This window comes from Acinonyx jubatus, chromosome F2, assembly GCF_027475565.1.
Source record: "Acinonyx jubatus isolate Ajub_Pintada_27869175 chromosome F2, VMU_Ajub_asm_v1.0, whole genome shotgun sequence".
Lineage (NCBI taxonomy): Eukaryota > Metazoa > Chordata > Mammalia > Carnivora > Felidae > Acinonyx > Acinonyx jubatus.
This window is the reverse complement of record NC_069394.1, coordinates 3,530,376-3,544,507: the sequence shown is the minus strand read 5'-3', so window position 1 is coordinate 3,544,507 and position 14,132 is coordinate 3,530,376. Positions and strand designations below refer to the sequence as shown.

Sequence of the window (14,132 nt, the reverse complement as noted above, 5' to 3'; positions counted from 1 at the left end):
TTAACTGTCCTACTACCCAAGCATGCAGCCGTGGGTGCTTGGGCTTAGTTGTGGTGTGTATTTTCTAATATGTTGTTTAAATTTACTCTGATTTAAGTTTAAGCTAGCCAGGTTTAACTACAGGAAGACCTTTGATCCCTTTGGGGGGTGGGGAATGAAATACACATAAGTCAAAGTCACCATTTTAATCATCTTTCAGTGTGACGCTGAGTGGCACTGACACCTTCACCCCGCTGTGCAAGCTGTCCCCGACTTCATCCTGTTTCCCCTTATGCTCTACCTGTTAAGAACCAGGTCGTTGGGCTGTAGAGTTTACCCTACAGCCTGGACTGGTGTCGCTGAACAGGTTTTTCTGTCGTCCGAGTTCCTGTAAACTGATAGCTGGATCTAGAGCGCTGACCTGTCCCAGGTGTGATTTTCGGGAGGTGTGTATTCTGCCCCCAGGGGGACCATAACGTCCTGCTGTCTCTTATTCTGTGACGTGGCTGCTCGCTCACCTACTAGGGACGGCAAAATGAAGGTACTTCAATTCCATCATCCCTTCTCAACCGTTAGCTGGAACATGTGGGTAAAGGGAGACCCCTCATCAACTGCTGGCTTGTCCCATGGTGCACGTGTACAGAAAAGCAGAATAAACACTCATTACTGACCGTGTACAAAATAACAAACTGGTCCCCTGTCATCTGCAAAGGTGGAAGATGCTTTCTGGCAGCACAAAGAACGCGGGATCAGAACAGCTGTCATCCCCAGTGACCCTCAGACTGTCAGCGGCAGGGTCTTAGGGCAGGCCCTCCTGACACGACTCCAGCCCACTCTGACAGCGTCCCTGCTACAGCCTTCACGCCACATTCCAAGATCATCTTCCTACACTGCCAGCTCCAGACCGGGAATGGTCACTTCTCCGAGGAACCCTGGCTTCCGAGTCGGGAGGAGGGTTTCCAGACCATGATGGGGGGATTAGGAAGGCTCCCTGCTCTGGGGCTGGTCAGTGTCTAGGCCTTGGCAGACAGACAGGCTGGTTTTTAAGTACCTCACAATTTCGTATTGGCATTTTTATTCCAGTCCTAGACGACAAGGCTCTTACTTAATCTCTACTAGCTTACATCCGTTACCTCCTCTCTTGCGTACAAGAGTCCTAGTTCAAGACCAGATGCTAGAATCAGATGGTCACAAAATTAATCACTCACTTTATTCCACACAGTTTCAGAATACCAATACCAACATCATCTCCATCAAAATAATTACTAACGCAGTTTAAAACTACTTTGCAGGGAGTGGCCTCGTCATCACGGAGGAGTCAGTTTTCCACGGTCCTCCCCACAAAGCACACTGATTTAGACCATCAGCCACGTGCGAGAGCGCCCCTGTGAGAGTCTGGGAGTCCAGCAGTGAGCGTCGGCTCCAAGAAACCCAAGAGTGGACACACCGAGGAGGGCCGCGTCCCCCTCCCACAGCAGCACAGCCAGCCCAACCCCAAGAGAGGCCAGATCCCGGCCCAAGACTTCTCCCTCGGGGACGGGGAGAGCGTGAGTGAGCCCCTTGCCTGCTCGGCTGTGTCCGTGGCTCACGTGCCCCGTCTGGAACACAGAGGTCCCAAAAATGTCCTCGGAGCACTTTTATTCAACCCAGGATACGATTAGGATCGCATCCAGCATCTCACTGTTGGATTTCTCCTCAATCTCCTTTAATCTAGAACAGTCCCCCCACCTGTTTTTACAAAATGGGAATTGTTTTGTAAGATCATCTACTTTACAGAGCTGTTGGGAAGGTTAAATAGAAATTGTACAAACAAAGTGGCTGATCCAGGCTTCTGTGCAGCCTCTAACATTGCTCAATAAATATTAATTCTCTTCCATCTGTCCACAACGCACATTGAATCCAGTCTCCTGGTTTGCATGATAGCTATATTTATTGCTCTAAATTCTTCAAATGGCATCTAATTTCGGTACCCACAGTTAATCTGAGTCCATGCTGGAAAAGCAAATTGGGTCCACAAGTGGTTCCCGGATGAAGGCTTCTGAAAGTGCCAGACTGAGAGCCACACGCGGGTCACCTCCCAGTTCCAAGAGGCCACTGTCACCGAGTTTATGGGTGTCTCCAAGCAGGACTACACGTGGCCTCTCTGGAGCTGTCAACTCCAGGTATACAGTACCGTGATTCAACACGTCCACCCGTCACCCAGTGCTCATCCAGGTCGGTGACTCCCAACCCCATTCGCCTGGCTCACCAGTCCCCCCACCCGCCGACGCTCTGGCAACCACTGGTGTGTCCGTCCTCTGTGTGTGAGAGCTTGGGGTGGGGCGGGGGGGGGGGGGTTGTCTCTTGTTTCTTTTTTGTTTGTCTTGTCTCTTAAGTTCTTGACCCCTTAGCCTGAACTACACGTGAGGGTATACTCTGGAAGGGTCTTTTGTGGGCCGTGGTGCCCAGCTTTTTTCCTCTATAAAACTTGCCCTGGTTGTGGCCATTAAGATTCTGTGCCTCAGATTCTACAATCTGCCGTGAAAATGACCAGCCAGAGCGTCTGTTCACCGTTATCAGCAGAGAGGGCATCTAGTTCGTAACAACCACATTGCGTGTCACCCACGTGCCATCGCTAACTGATGGGAAATTAGGGCAGCCTCCCATTTACAAACAACTCGGCGATCATTATCCTAGCTCTCTTTGATCCGGTTTTATTTTAAAGGACAGGAGAACGTATTCCCAGACGACAAATCTCAGATTACAATTTTACTTTCAGCTCGGAGCTGCAGGGACCACGCTCCAGAGCTCCGTAACAAGAGGTGGAAACGCACTAACATAACAAGCTATGTGCGCCTGAGCACATAAGCTCACACGGCCACCAAAACGAAGACAGGTGGGGCCTCCCGGAGGCCTCCCGTTGAGTCGCTCAGGGAGAGCGCGCCCCCTTCGGCAGGCAGCCAAGTCAGTGTCCTGTCCTTCCCTGCCCACAGCCAGGTAGCTTGGCTGGAAGTCTATCTGCCCAGACAGGCCCCGGGGACAGCATCTAATCAAGCACTCCCTGGACAGGTGTCAGGCACCACTTACTCGGCCAAACTCCCTTCTCGGGAAAAAGACAAGTCAGAACCTCTGTCTGCAGCCCTCTGTCTACTTGCAGAGGAGGGCACTCTGGTGCTTTCAGGCAGTTTACAAGCAGAAAAAAATCCATCTTATCTGATATTCAGGCCTGGTATAATGTTAGGTCCACTTGACATTTTCACAGTTTGTAAAGTGTCCAACAGCAAACTGGCTTTTCTACCTGCATTAATAACATACAAACAATTTTCATCCAATATTAGTATTATACGAGGAGCCTCGCTATGGTCAAATACCACAGAGTACAGGAGAGCAAATTTCATGCAGTGCGTTATGGACTAAATGCTTATGTCCTCCCCAAATCCCTATGTTGAAACCCTAGCCCCTGGTGTGACAGTGCTCCAAGGTGTGGCCCCTGAGAGGTAATGACATTGAGAGGAGGTCATAAGGGTAGAGCCCCCACAGTAAGGAAGGAGGAGGAATCACTCGTCCTGACTACATCCTGTGCAACAGCTCTCTCTCCGTTGCAGCCCAGACAGGGTGAATACGGGACGGATGGGGTCCTTGCTCCCTGAAACTTCTCCTCTAAAGGCAGTTTCTTGTCTGCAACAAGAATGACGAGGGAAGAGGTGCTGGTCCCACTGACGGGGTCAGGGCGGCCTCTCTGCAGGGGAGGCTTCTGGATGGAGATCTGAACAACTTGGGGCGGATCTTGCAGACTGTGGGGGAAAGCAATTCGGGTAAGAGCAGAGCCCCTACAAAGGCCCTGAGGCAGGACAGCTGGGCATGCTCCTGGGACAGGTGGCCAGTATGGCTGGAGACTCCTCGGAGGGACAAGAGGGAAGAAGAGAATTCCCCATGATGGGAACGCGAAGCGTTAACTAACCTCTACCTCTCGGGTTCAACAGGACAGCATCATTCCTAAGCACCCAGGTCCAGCTGGAAGAGACCGGCTGCGTAAGAGAGCCCCGTTCTCAGAGACAGAGAGAGGCAGACAGACAGACAGACATCTAGCCCCTGGAGGCAAAACCCACTTCCTAACTGACAGGCCTCTGGGCCTCTGTACCCACCAATTCCTCACAAGGCCTGGGGGCCATGCTTTTTCTTTATCGAAGAAACTTCCTGGTCAAGGCCCAAGTCACACCATCAACTCTGGGGGCCCCTACTGGTCCCGACCAGATACAGATACAGATCCCGACTCACGATGTCCCTGAGTCACAGGGCGCTCCGGTTCCGTATTATTTTTCTGGCTGACCCTCTGGGCAACAACGGGCCGCAGAAGGGTTACAAGGACACACTCTGGAGCCAGCTGACGGGGTTCACGGCCTAGCCCTGTCACTTCCTAGCTGTGTGACCTTTGAAGACTTAGTCAACTTCTCTGGGCCTTAAGGTCCTCACTTGTAAAATGGAGGCATTAAGAGCGCCTATTTCAGACGGCTGCTGTGAGAATTAAGTGGTCCATTTGTGTAAACCTCTTAGCTCTTAGTTGCTATCACCCTCATTGTTCTCCGGGCGACCGACCATCACCCATTCTGCGGTCCGAGAGCCTACTCCAGTGCCTGTTTCGTAATCAGAGACAGTTAGGTGTCGCGTCACGCTCTAAATGAGTGATGGGGAACAGAGTACAACGACAGCCGCTGAGCCCTGACCACGCTCCCGGTGAAGTGCAAATGCTCCCACCGACCCGAGAGACGGTCACTTACACTAGAAGACTCAGGCACAGACACGCCAGAGTCACTCGCCCAAAGCAACACGGGAAGTTCTAGCGACAGAACCCGCCGTCTCAAACAATACCCTTCAACTGAATGTCCGTGGCCCCCAAAATTCAAGTGCTGAAGCCCTGACCCCACATGTGACTGTGTTTGGGGATACGGACTGTGAGGAGGCGATAAGGGTTAAGTGAGGCCACGAGGGTGAAACCATAACCCAACAGGGCTGGTGTCCTTGTAAGAAGAGGAGGGGACACCGTGCCGGCACCCTGACGCCCAGCCTGCAGAACCGCGGGAAATCGATTTCTGTCCTACGGAGGCACTGTCTGTGGTATCTCGTTACAGCAGCCTGAGCTAACGAACACGCACCACGATGCCTCCAAACGAACGTATGAACGCATACGTTCATTCACAACTGGACACAATGAATCTAGGAAATCCGACTCCTCACCAGCTAGTCCTAATGCTACAACAAGTATTAATGCCCATTTTCTCCAGACACCACCTCCTTACAGAAATCACCAGACTCTGACAGAGAACTTTATCGTCACAGATAATTAGATCACGGCAGTTATACTTGAAAAAAATGCAGTAGCTCCGCCAATTTGAGATGACCTCCTGGCAAAGGAGCACAAAACAGTAAAGACGGGGAAATTAAGAAATGATTTAACTAAAAAGTACCCTTATGACTTTCAAATCTATACAGTAACTCAGTGGGCCAACTAAACGCCAGGAAAAGTCGCGAGCAGCTCAAGCTAATGAATGGCAAGCAGGTTACAGCGGGTAAACAGCAAGCCCGAGGGGCCACGACGTTCTGTTAAAACTGGGGGGCTGGGGGGGAGCTCACCGTCACTGAGGTCTTGGAGGAGATTCTCCTGGCATGAGAAATCCAGTTTCACCTTGATGTTGACGACGAAAGTGGCCACCTTCCCAGGTTGCAGAGGAAACTGGGCAAGGGTTTCTTCCAGGTTCCAGCTCAAGAAGTCACCATACAGTTTCTCTACAATGACAATGGCAGTGGTGGTGATGACGGTGTCGCTGAGGCAACATGAGACTTCCCAATCCCCCCAGAAAATTCTGATCCATTCCAAAAGGCAAAGGAGAAGGCAAACCATTTGCAATGTGACAGATCAAAGTACTAAGAAAACTCCAGACCCGTGGGTGTTGCAAGGCAATCACCTGTGTCCGGGAGCGAGGCACAAAGAGGCACAGAGCGCTGAGCTCAGGGCCAGCTCACCTCCGCCCCTGCCGCGCAGCCTCCTCTCTCTGACCACATCAGCGCACCCCTGCTCTCGTACGTGGAATCAGAGCTGACCTGAGCTTCCCCACAACAAGGACGATCCAGGTTGTATCACCTTATGGAGAAACATCCATGTTGAGTGGGAGAAGCACAGTCAGTAGGAGAGCCTCGCAGGAAACAAGAGGTCAGGGTCAGACGTACGGGCCTGGGTGCCAAGCCCGGCACAGGCCTGCAGAGGGGCCTCTCACTCTCCTGCGGACCCTGCACGTCAGGTCACGTGGCCTCGGGTCCGATGCCTCCGTCTCTGACTAACTGGAACAGATAGAGGGCAATGACTCCATCAAGCCAAGGTGTCCTCGCGTGGACAAGGGGTGACAACTCCCACATCACAGGGCTGCTCTGGAGATTAAGCAAAGCAGTGTGTGTGAAGCACTATAAACATTGGGGCTACAATGCACGGAGGGGGAGGAAGGGAAACAGGAAGGAGGCGGGGGGGGGGAGGGGGTGTTTGTGCCATTTGGAAGCAGCCGTGTCACCTTCGTGGCTCACAGGCCTGCCAGATGACCCCTGCTTCAGGCCTAAAATCAAGGCCCAAAGTCACACACTACCTCGGCATCTGGTGGAAATGGGAGGGGAGGGGCTTGGACCAGCCTCACCAGCAGCCGCCCCCACACCCTGCGTCCCACCGCCCTGCTGTGTGGCGGGTTTCAGCTCCCTCCAGCACATGGCCTTACTCAAACAGGTCAACGATATCCCCCACAGGCTCCAACTGCGCCCACCCACCTCCCACAGCCCACCTCCCACAGCCCCACGTGGCCCCACGTGCACACGCTATCCCCTCATCCAGGCTGTATGTGTGACTAGAAAATGCCATTACGTCTGCCCCGTCCCAGGTGTCATGTGCTCAGCCGTCCCCATAACACTAGGGCAGGAACCTCTCCTCACCGACCAGGTGATGGGAGATCATTAAAACAGGCCCCTCCTCTGTCCACCAGGAAGGCCCTGCTGGGGTTGTCACCTCAGGGCCCAGCCCCCTGGCTCTGCTCCTGTCCCTCCTCCCACAGGCCCTGCAGTCCCAGAGGCAGAAGCGACTTGCTGCCCTTCCCACTTCTGGGCCACCTTCCCGTCTCCCCTTCTAGAAACCACTTATTGGTGAGAAATGTCCTGTCTGAATAAGGCAGCCAGGACTTACAGAGATTAGGTAACTTGTCCCTGGTTGAAACCCAGAGCATCCAAATGGTTCCAGAGCCATCATATCCATTCACTTCCTGCATGGAGGCACCTCAAGGCACAAACATAAGGTTCTGCTCTTAGGACCCAGAAGTCACCCAAACAGGAAGTGAGTAGAAGACGGGGAGCCTGACTGAGACCCACACTGAAGAAAACAGACATGCAGGGCTCGCTGACTGCAGAGCACAAGGCCAACCCAGGCTGCGAACACAGGTCACCTGGTGCCCTCGGTCAAGGCCCGCCCCCCCCCCCCCGCCCCCCAGCGAGTCGGCCACACTCTGGCCACATCACACCTCCCAGACCACATTTATTCTCAGCGGACCCTCGGAGGCGGATGCTAACAAAGAGGAGCAGGTCGGGTGGTGTCCACGCAAGGCGCTCAGAGGCCGCATCCGCTTGTCGACGCAGCACTCACTGCACGCCTCGGGGGTGTCAGATGCTCCACACACAGGTTACGTCTCCATGCCCACCACAGCCATCCTGCCCAAGGCGGGCGTGCTTGGTCAAGGTCATTCGGCTAGTGAGAGCAAGGCCTGGCACACGACAGGTGCTCAGTGCACCAGCTGCACAGCAGCCACTTCCGCGGGCTCACAGGGCGTTCCGAGGCCCCGTCCGAACGACCGCATTCGTTCAGAAGGACCGAGGAAGGGTAGGAGGTACAAGGGCTCCTGGGTCGTAAGACCAACCATAACATGGGGCAGAGTCCCCACAGGCGGGGCAGTGGGGGACGTGCGCGCACGCCACAGATACGACCCCTGGAGAGACTGCTCTGCAGACACGGCTTGGGAGGCGGGGAGAGGTCAGGCAGGTTAAAAAGACGGTGGGATGGGGCGTCTGGGCGGCTCAGTCGCTGGAGCACCCAACTCTTGATTTCAGCTCAGGTCACGATCCCAGGGTCACGCTGAGCGTGGAGCCTGCTTAACATTTTCTCTCTCTGCCCCTCCCCTAATGGCATGTATTCAGGCGCTCGCTTACTCCCTCTCTATCTCTTCCCCCCCCCGCCGAAAAATAAAAATTAAAAAAAAGAAAAAAGAGGGAGCAGGAAACCGTGTGGCTGGCCCAGGCTCGTCACGTATGTGCCGGCACAGCCCTGCGTGTGTAGGACATCCAGCGGCCCTGCCGTGTCTCCCTGCATGGCCACCCGCACAACAGACCCTCCATGTTTGCTGGTCACTCCTCTGCCTGTGGCCGCGGGGCGGCAGCCGCCTCTGGGAAACACCGATGGAGTTTCCCCAGCTGACCTGGCCCCTGGTCTGAACGGCAGCCCCAGAACTCACGCCGGGTGTGCTCCCTGAGCACGCCAGCACCCAACTGCAGAGAAGTTGCTGCCTCTGCTCCCAAACCAGTAAAAGGGCCCAAATGCTCTCAACGACCTAGTAACTCACATTCTATAAATACGAGTTTGCCTGATTACTATCCTCTACGTCTCTACCCTCCAACCCAGTAAACTATTTCGGAACAGAAGGGGCACGATAATGCCGGGCTACGTGCAGCCAGGACAGAAGCTCACGTGGGCTGTACGTGCTGGAAGGCCAGGTCCCAAAACCCCAGGGGTACCGAAGTGCACACTGACTTCTCTAAACGGCCAAGCAGGACTGACCAACCTTAGTGTGAAATGCCAGTACGAGCCAACATACTGAGGCCCTGCAAAGGCCACGCCGCCCAAAGGTCCCATCGGGCCCGAGGCTTCCCAGGCACAGGCAGGAACTGGGTGAGGGCTCTGCGGCACACTCCAGCTGACCCAGAGTATGAGGCCCCGAAGGCACGGACGTGCCCTGGCAGGAGCCGCCTGGCCTCACCCCCTAAGCCCTAGTTACACATCCACACACACACTGCTCCTCCCCCGAGATCTCCTGAAATCTCACTCATCCCTCACAACCAGACTCAAAGGCTCCTTTCCTGCAATACTTTCCCATCCCACTCGGCTCCTCTGGGTTCCAAGTGCCCACCTCTGTTAGATCACCCCCCCGCGTCAAGCAGCTCACTCTTCCACCAACCAGTCAACAATTGGAAGATGGGCCAGACCTTGCCTTGAGGCTCTCCGCTCCCTTGAGAAGCAGGGCACCATACTGGTTAAGAATGCCAGGGTCAACTCTTGCTTCAACTCCTGGCTCTAGCTGCGTATCCTTGGGTAAGCCACCAAACTTCCACGTGCCTCAGTGTGCTCGTCTATAAAATGGGTTGTCATGGAGAAGAAATGAGCTAATGAAAGTAAAGCAATGAGAACAAGGTCTGCCTTAAACACAGCCCTCCATGTTAGCTAGTCCTGCTGGACCACCCCAGCGCCCCTCCGTGGAGCTGTGCGTGGAGTTTCCAGCTCTGTGCTTGGCACTCAGCAAGAGCACAGCGGTGTCAGGTGCCATCAACATCCTCCCACTCAGGAGGAACAGCGCCGGGCACGCGGGGGGGCACTCAGGAAGCGTTCGATGTAGAACGGACAAATGTATTCCAAGACGTTTCAGATTTAGACTTAAAACAGATGGGAAGAAAGCGACACGAGAAAAGCAGATTACAGGAGCGAATGTATGCTTTGATTTCCCTGCATAAAAATGTTCACATGGAAAAAAAGAAGAAAGCAAACCTGTAAGCTAATGTTGGTGCTCTCTGAGGACTGGGACGACAGGTAACTTCAAGCTTTTCATTTCCTGGACTTTCTACAATGAAGTAATATATTACACTTTCACAAACAGACACACACGCGGACGCACATGTTAACGACGGACTCTTGCGTCTAAACCCGCCCCAGCCCACGCCGCTCCGGTGTCACGTGGGGAGAAGCCCTGTGAATCTGGCCTGTGAGTCCACGCTGAGGACCGAGGCCCAGCCAAGAGAGAGAGAGAGGTGGGGCTCTGAGCCAACCAGGCGGCTTTCTGCAGTGCCCTCTATCAGGGCCAGACAGCAATGTGAATTGATGACAAGGACAGCAATCACCTGGAGCACATGTGTCACTGAGTCCCTCAACTCCGCCAGCTGGATAAACTTCTCTGGAGCAGGGGTTTAAGTCTGCTGCAGCTCTGCAGGCTGGCAGGCGGCCAAGTGCCCAAAAAGAACTTGAGGGGCTCCGGAGAAGCTGGTCCAAACTAATTCGGTAAGCTCGGCCTGTCCTTTCCACTCCCCACGCCAACTTGCTCTGCAGGGCAGACGGGAAAGCCCGGGAACAAGACAAGTTTCTATCCTAGAATTCCCTTTTAATAATAGTAATTGACATAACCATCTATTAAGTACTATCTTCTAACTTCAGACCATAGCTATGTTGTTCCCATGTTATCAGACAGGCAACTGCAACTCAGAGAGCTTAAGCGACTTACCCACTGTCACACAGCTCTTTTAGAAGTCAAAGAACCAAGAGTCGGGGCCAGGACCAGCAAACACCAGGCTCTTCCCACTATATGTTCTGCCTCTCACTGCTTTTCTGGAACATTAACCCACCCAGCTTCACAACCAGAGTGCAGAGTATGTACAACGAAAGCATCACTACAGTGATGGGATAGAGGACCTTGAAAAGAGATGGCAGAAAATAGAATGTAACAGGTCGTGTGCGTCGGGACCAGCACTGCCCCCTGACAGCTGTCCTCTGTCATCCCAAGATGCCTCTTCAGAGGGGGAGAGAACACCAGAGTCAGCATGAAGATACCATGAGGCCCCTTGGCCTCGGCACACAGGCGGCCTGGATGATTTATGTGAAAGTCTGGGAACCGCAGAGTGCCCTGTTAATGTTTGTTTCTCACATCCTACCGCTGCCCACTTCATTCCTCCAGGGAACACTCACCACACGGCCACTGACTGTCCCCAGGGCAGCCACTGTGCTGGGTTCAGGGGGAAGGAGGTGAGAAGCGGTCCCTGCCTGTAAAGGGACACATGCCAATCTCTGACTACAGGAAGGAACAAGTGTGGGGGGCAGAGGAGAAGCCCCCAGGAGCTCAGAGCAGATGACAGAAGAGATTCTTCTCAATCTGAAAATTTCTTAAAAGTTTATAATACCATCACCCACAGACCAGATTCAAAACTGCTCCATCAATGCACTGCCCAAATTGGGGCCGCAAAAAACTGAACAGCATCCACCGTCCCGGTAGCGTGAACTGGAAAGGGGGCCTGCTGAGGTCCCAGATTTGTGCAAAAGAATGGATTCTCTCAGCCAGCAGTCCAGTCTAGCGGAAATTTATAACCAGGGTAGGAGGGCGGAAACTAAACTAAAACCGGTATCTACAGCACTCTTCTTGGCTGTTCAGGTGACTTTTCATTTCTCAGCGTGTTTCAACCGAGAGATCAACTCTGCCCAAATGAGCTGTGAGATATCCTCGGGGCTCCCCATGGTCTTGGCTGCAGTACACGGAAGGCTGGATGTGTCACAGACCCGGAGGCAGGGGTTTGTCACAGAGACGTGAAATTAGAGGAGCAGCATCGACTGTGATCCCACCTGGGCTGGGGGGCGCCCACAGACACAACCCAGGAAAACACCAGACACCTACTGCATGCTAGGTGCTGTCCCCTGAACAGCCCCGCCAGGTGGCTGACGTTTAAGGACAGCTTCCGCAAGGCAGGCGCCAGGCCAAGCTGTCACTGAACCCACACCACGACCCTCGGAACATGTCCTGCTACCGTCCCCTTGCAGACAAGCTGCTCAAGGCCATACAGGTGGGCGTGGCCAGGAGTCCACCACCCGTCATACACAGACCTATTCAGTCCTGATGGCAGACTCACGAAAAAGTGCTGACTTCCGTGTTCAAAATGTACTTTTGGGGCACCTAGTCTCAGTCAGTTAAGTGTCTGACTTCGGCTCAGGTCGGGATCTCACGGATTTGTGAGTTCAAGCCCCGCGTCAGGTTCTGTGCTGACAGCTCAGAGCCTGGAGCCTCCTTTGGATTCTGTGTCTCTGTCTCCCTCTGCCCCTCCCCAGCTCATGCTCTTTCTCTCTCAAAATGAAACCAAATTTTTTAAAAAATTTTTGAGTGGCACCTGGGTGGCTCAGTCAGTTAAGCATCAGACTTTCAGCTCAGGTCATGATCTCATGGTTTGTGAGTTCAAGCCCCACATCAGGCTCTGTGCTGACAGCTCAGAGCCTGGAGCCTGTTTCAGATTCTGTATCTCTGTCTCCCTCTGCCCCTCCCCTACTCACTCACACATGCTCGCTCGCTCGCTCACTCTCTCTCTCTCAAAAATAAATAATCATTAAAAAAATATATATGTACTCTCTTCCTGGTTTCAACTGTGTGCACCAGCACTGCTTGGTGTCTGCACTTCCTGGGGGAGCCTGAGCCCCGCTGAAGCGGGCAGCAGAGTGCCTGGTCGCTATGGGCTGTCAGCGTGAAATACCACTGGCCCCCAACAACCAGTCGGGAATGTGATGTTCTGAAGTTCCCGAAGTGCAGGGCCAGACACTCACTTCCTCTTCCTTCCCTGTCCTGCTCGTGTACTTCCTGCCTGTGCTCCCAGGGGCCGAACGCACCAGGCCCCGCAGGAGTGATCAGAGGCATTCCACTAGATCTCCCGATGAATTCTGTACACTTCTCCATCGGGACCCTACAACTGTGCAGAAGGCCGACCCGTACGGGAAGGCCACCGCAATCGTGCCCACGAGGGGACACGGAGCTGAACGAGCGCTAGACATTCGTGAACCTCAGTGTCTTCCTGGGAGGAACACCAGTCAGCCCACTCACTGTGGCTACTCAAAGGTAGCAGAAATAATACAAGATGTGCTGCTGGAATCCAATTCCGTTCAGTGAACATGCCTGACTCCCCACACTGAATCGTGAGCTCCTTCAGGACGGGGTTCATGTTTTATTCATGGCCCCAGAGTGGTGAGTGTATATAGACGTGACATAAACGTCTGATTGTTGAGTAACACAAAGCCAAGTGAAGTGAGTGTTATTGTAACCGCGTGTAAGCAAGACGACGTAAAGGAGGAACAGCATAATTCCATCGGAGGGATCGGGAAAGCTTTCGGGAGGTGGCGTGGGGGCTGGTGTGTGGATGATGGATGGGATGTGAGATGCACACAGGACCCCTGAGGGTCAGCAAAGCTCTGGAAACATCCAAGTGGAAGCACACTCTGCAATGCAGAGGACGGGGACTCGGGACTGACTCCTGGGTGTTCCAGCGCCCGACACTACAGCCACCGGTAGCAGGTGCCCGGTAAGGCTTGTTGAAGACTTGAGCAAAAGGACAGACAACTGGTCGACACGAGGACAAATGAGCGAGCAGAGGATCAATGGTGGGAAAGAAAACGGAAAGGGGACCTTCCCACCGCCTCGTGGCCCACAGCGCACATGCCACAGTCCAGGTCCCCCCCCCTCAGCCCCAGGAGGGTGGGGGTGGGGGGTGGGGGGGGGTCACTGCTGTCCTGATCCCCAAGCACAGGACCGGAAACAAGCTGGGCACGACACAAGCGTGTGTGCAAAAAGGAAAGGTGGTGGGCAGCAAGTCAGATGGTGAGTTTCTCTGAATGCCGAGCTAAGAAACAGAGCCTACGAAAGCTCCGTAAAAAAGATGTTCAGTAAAAGTGAGACAAGAACAGACACCTTTACAGGTAACACCACAGGTGGCATGAAGACAATGACGACAGCCGTCAGGAAGAGCTACTGAGTGCCGGCCCCTCGTGATGCGAGGCGCACGTGTTCCAACACCCGGAGGGACAGCATAGTCCTCTACCCAGTACGCAGGTCAGACCGTCACAGAACTGCGCACCACAGTCCAGGCCATCGCGCCGGGAAGGGGCAGAGCCAGAATGGAACCCGAGTGCGTCCGGTGCAACAACCGTAACGGCAATCGTACCGGCTAAGTCTACGCTGACGACAGCCGGATCCAGGGGGCTCCTCACCGGCCTCCCAACCCACTGCCGGCCACAGCAGCCTGCTCCCGGCTCCCTTCCACCTGCGTCCACACCCAGGTACGCAAGTGGGACTCGGCACGACCACGGAAGG

General features: G+C 54.1%; 1 protein-coding gene across 8 annotated transcripts in view; it reads right to left on the bottom strand.

The window, feature by feature from the left end:
• The window catches only part of TRAPPC9 (trafficking protein particle complex subunit 9), a 566,520-nt gene that overhangs the window by 403,107 nt on the left and 149,281 nt on the right, over nt 1–14,132 (bottom strand). For 7 of the 8 annotated variants that reach the window (XM_053208248.1, XM_053208250.1, XM_053208251.1 and 4 more), the window contains one exon: nt 5,590–5,742. The exons of the other annotated variant lie outside the window; for it this stretch is intronic. In XM_053208248.1, the coding sequence (XP_053064223.1) occupies nt 5,590–5,742 (153 nt within the window). The remainder of the gene's footprint in view (nt 1–5,589; nt 5,743–14,132) is intronic. 8 annotated transcript variants of the gene reach the window in all.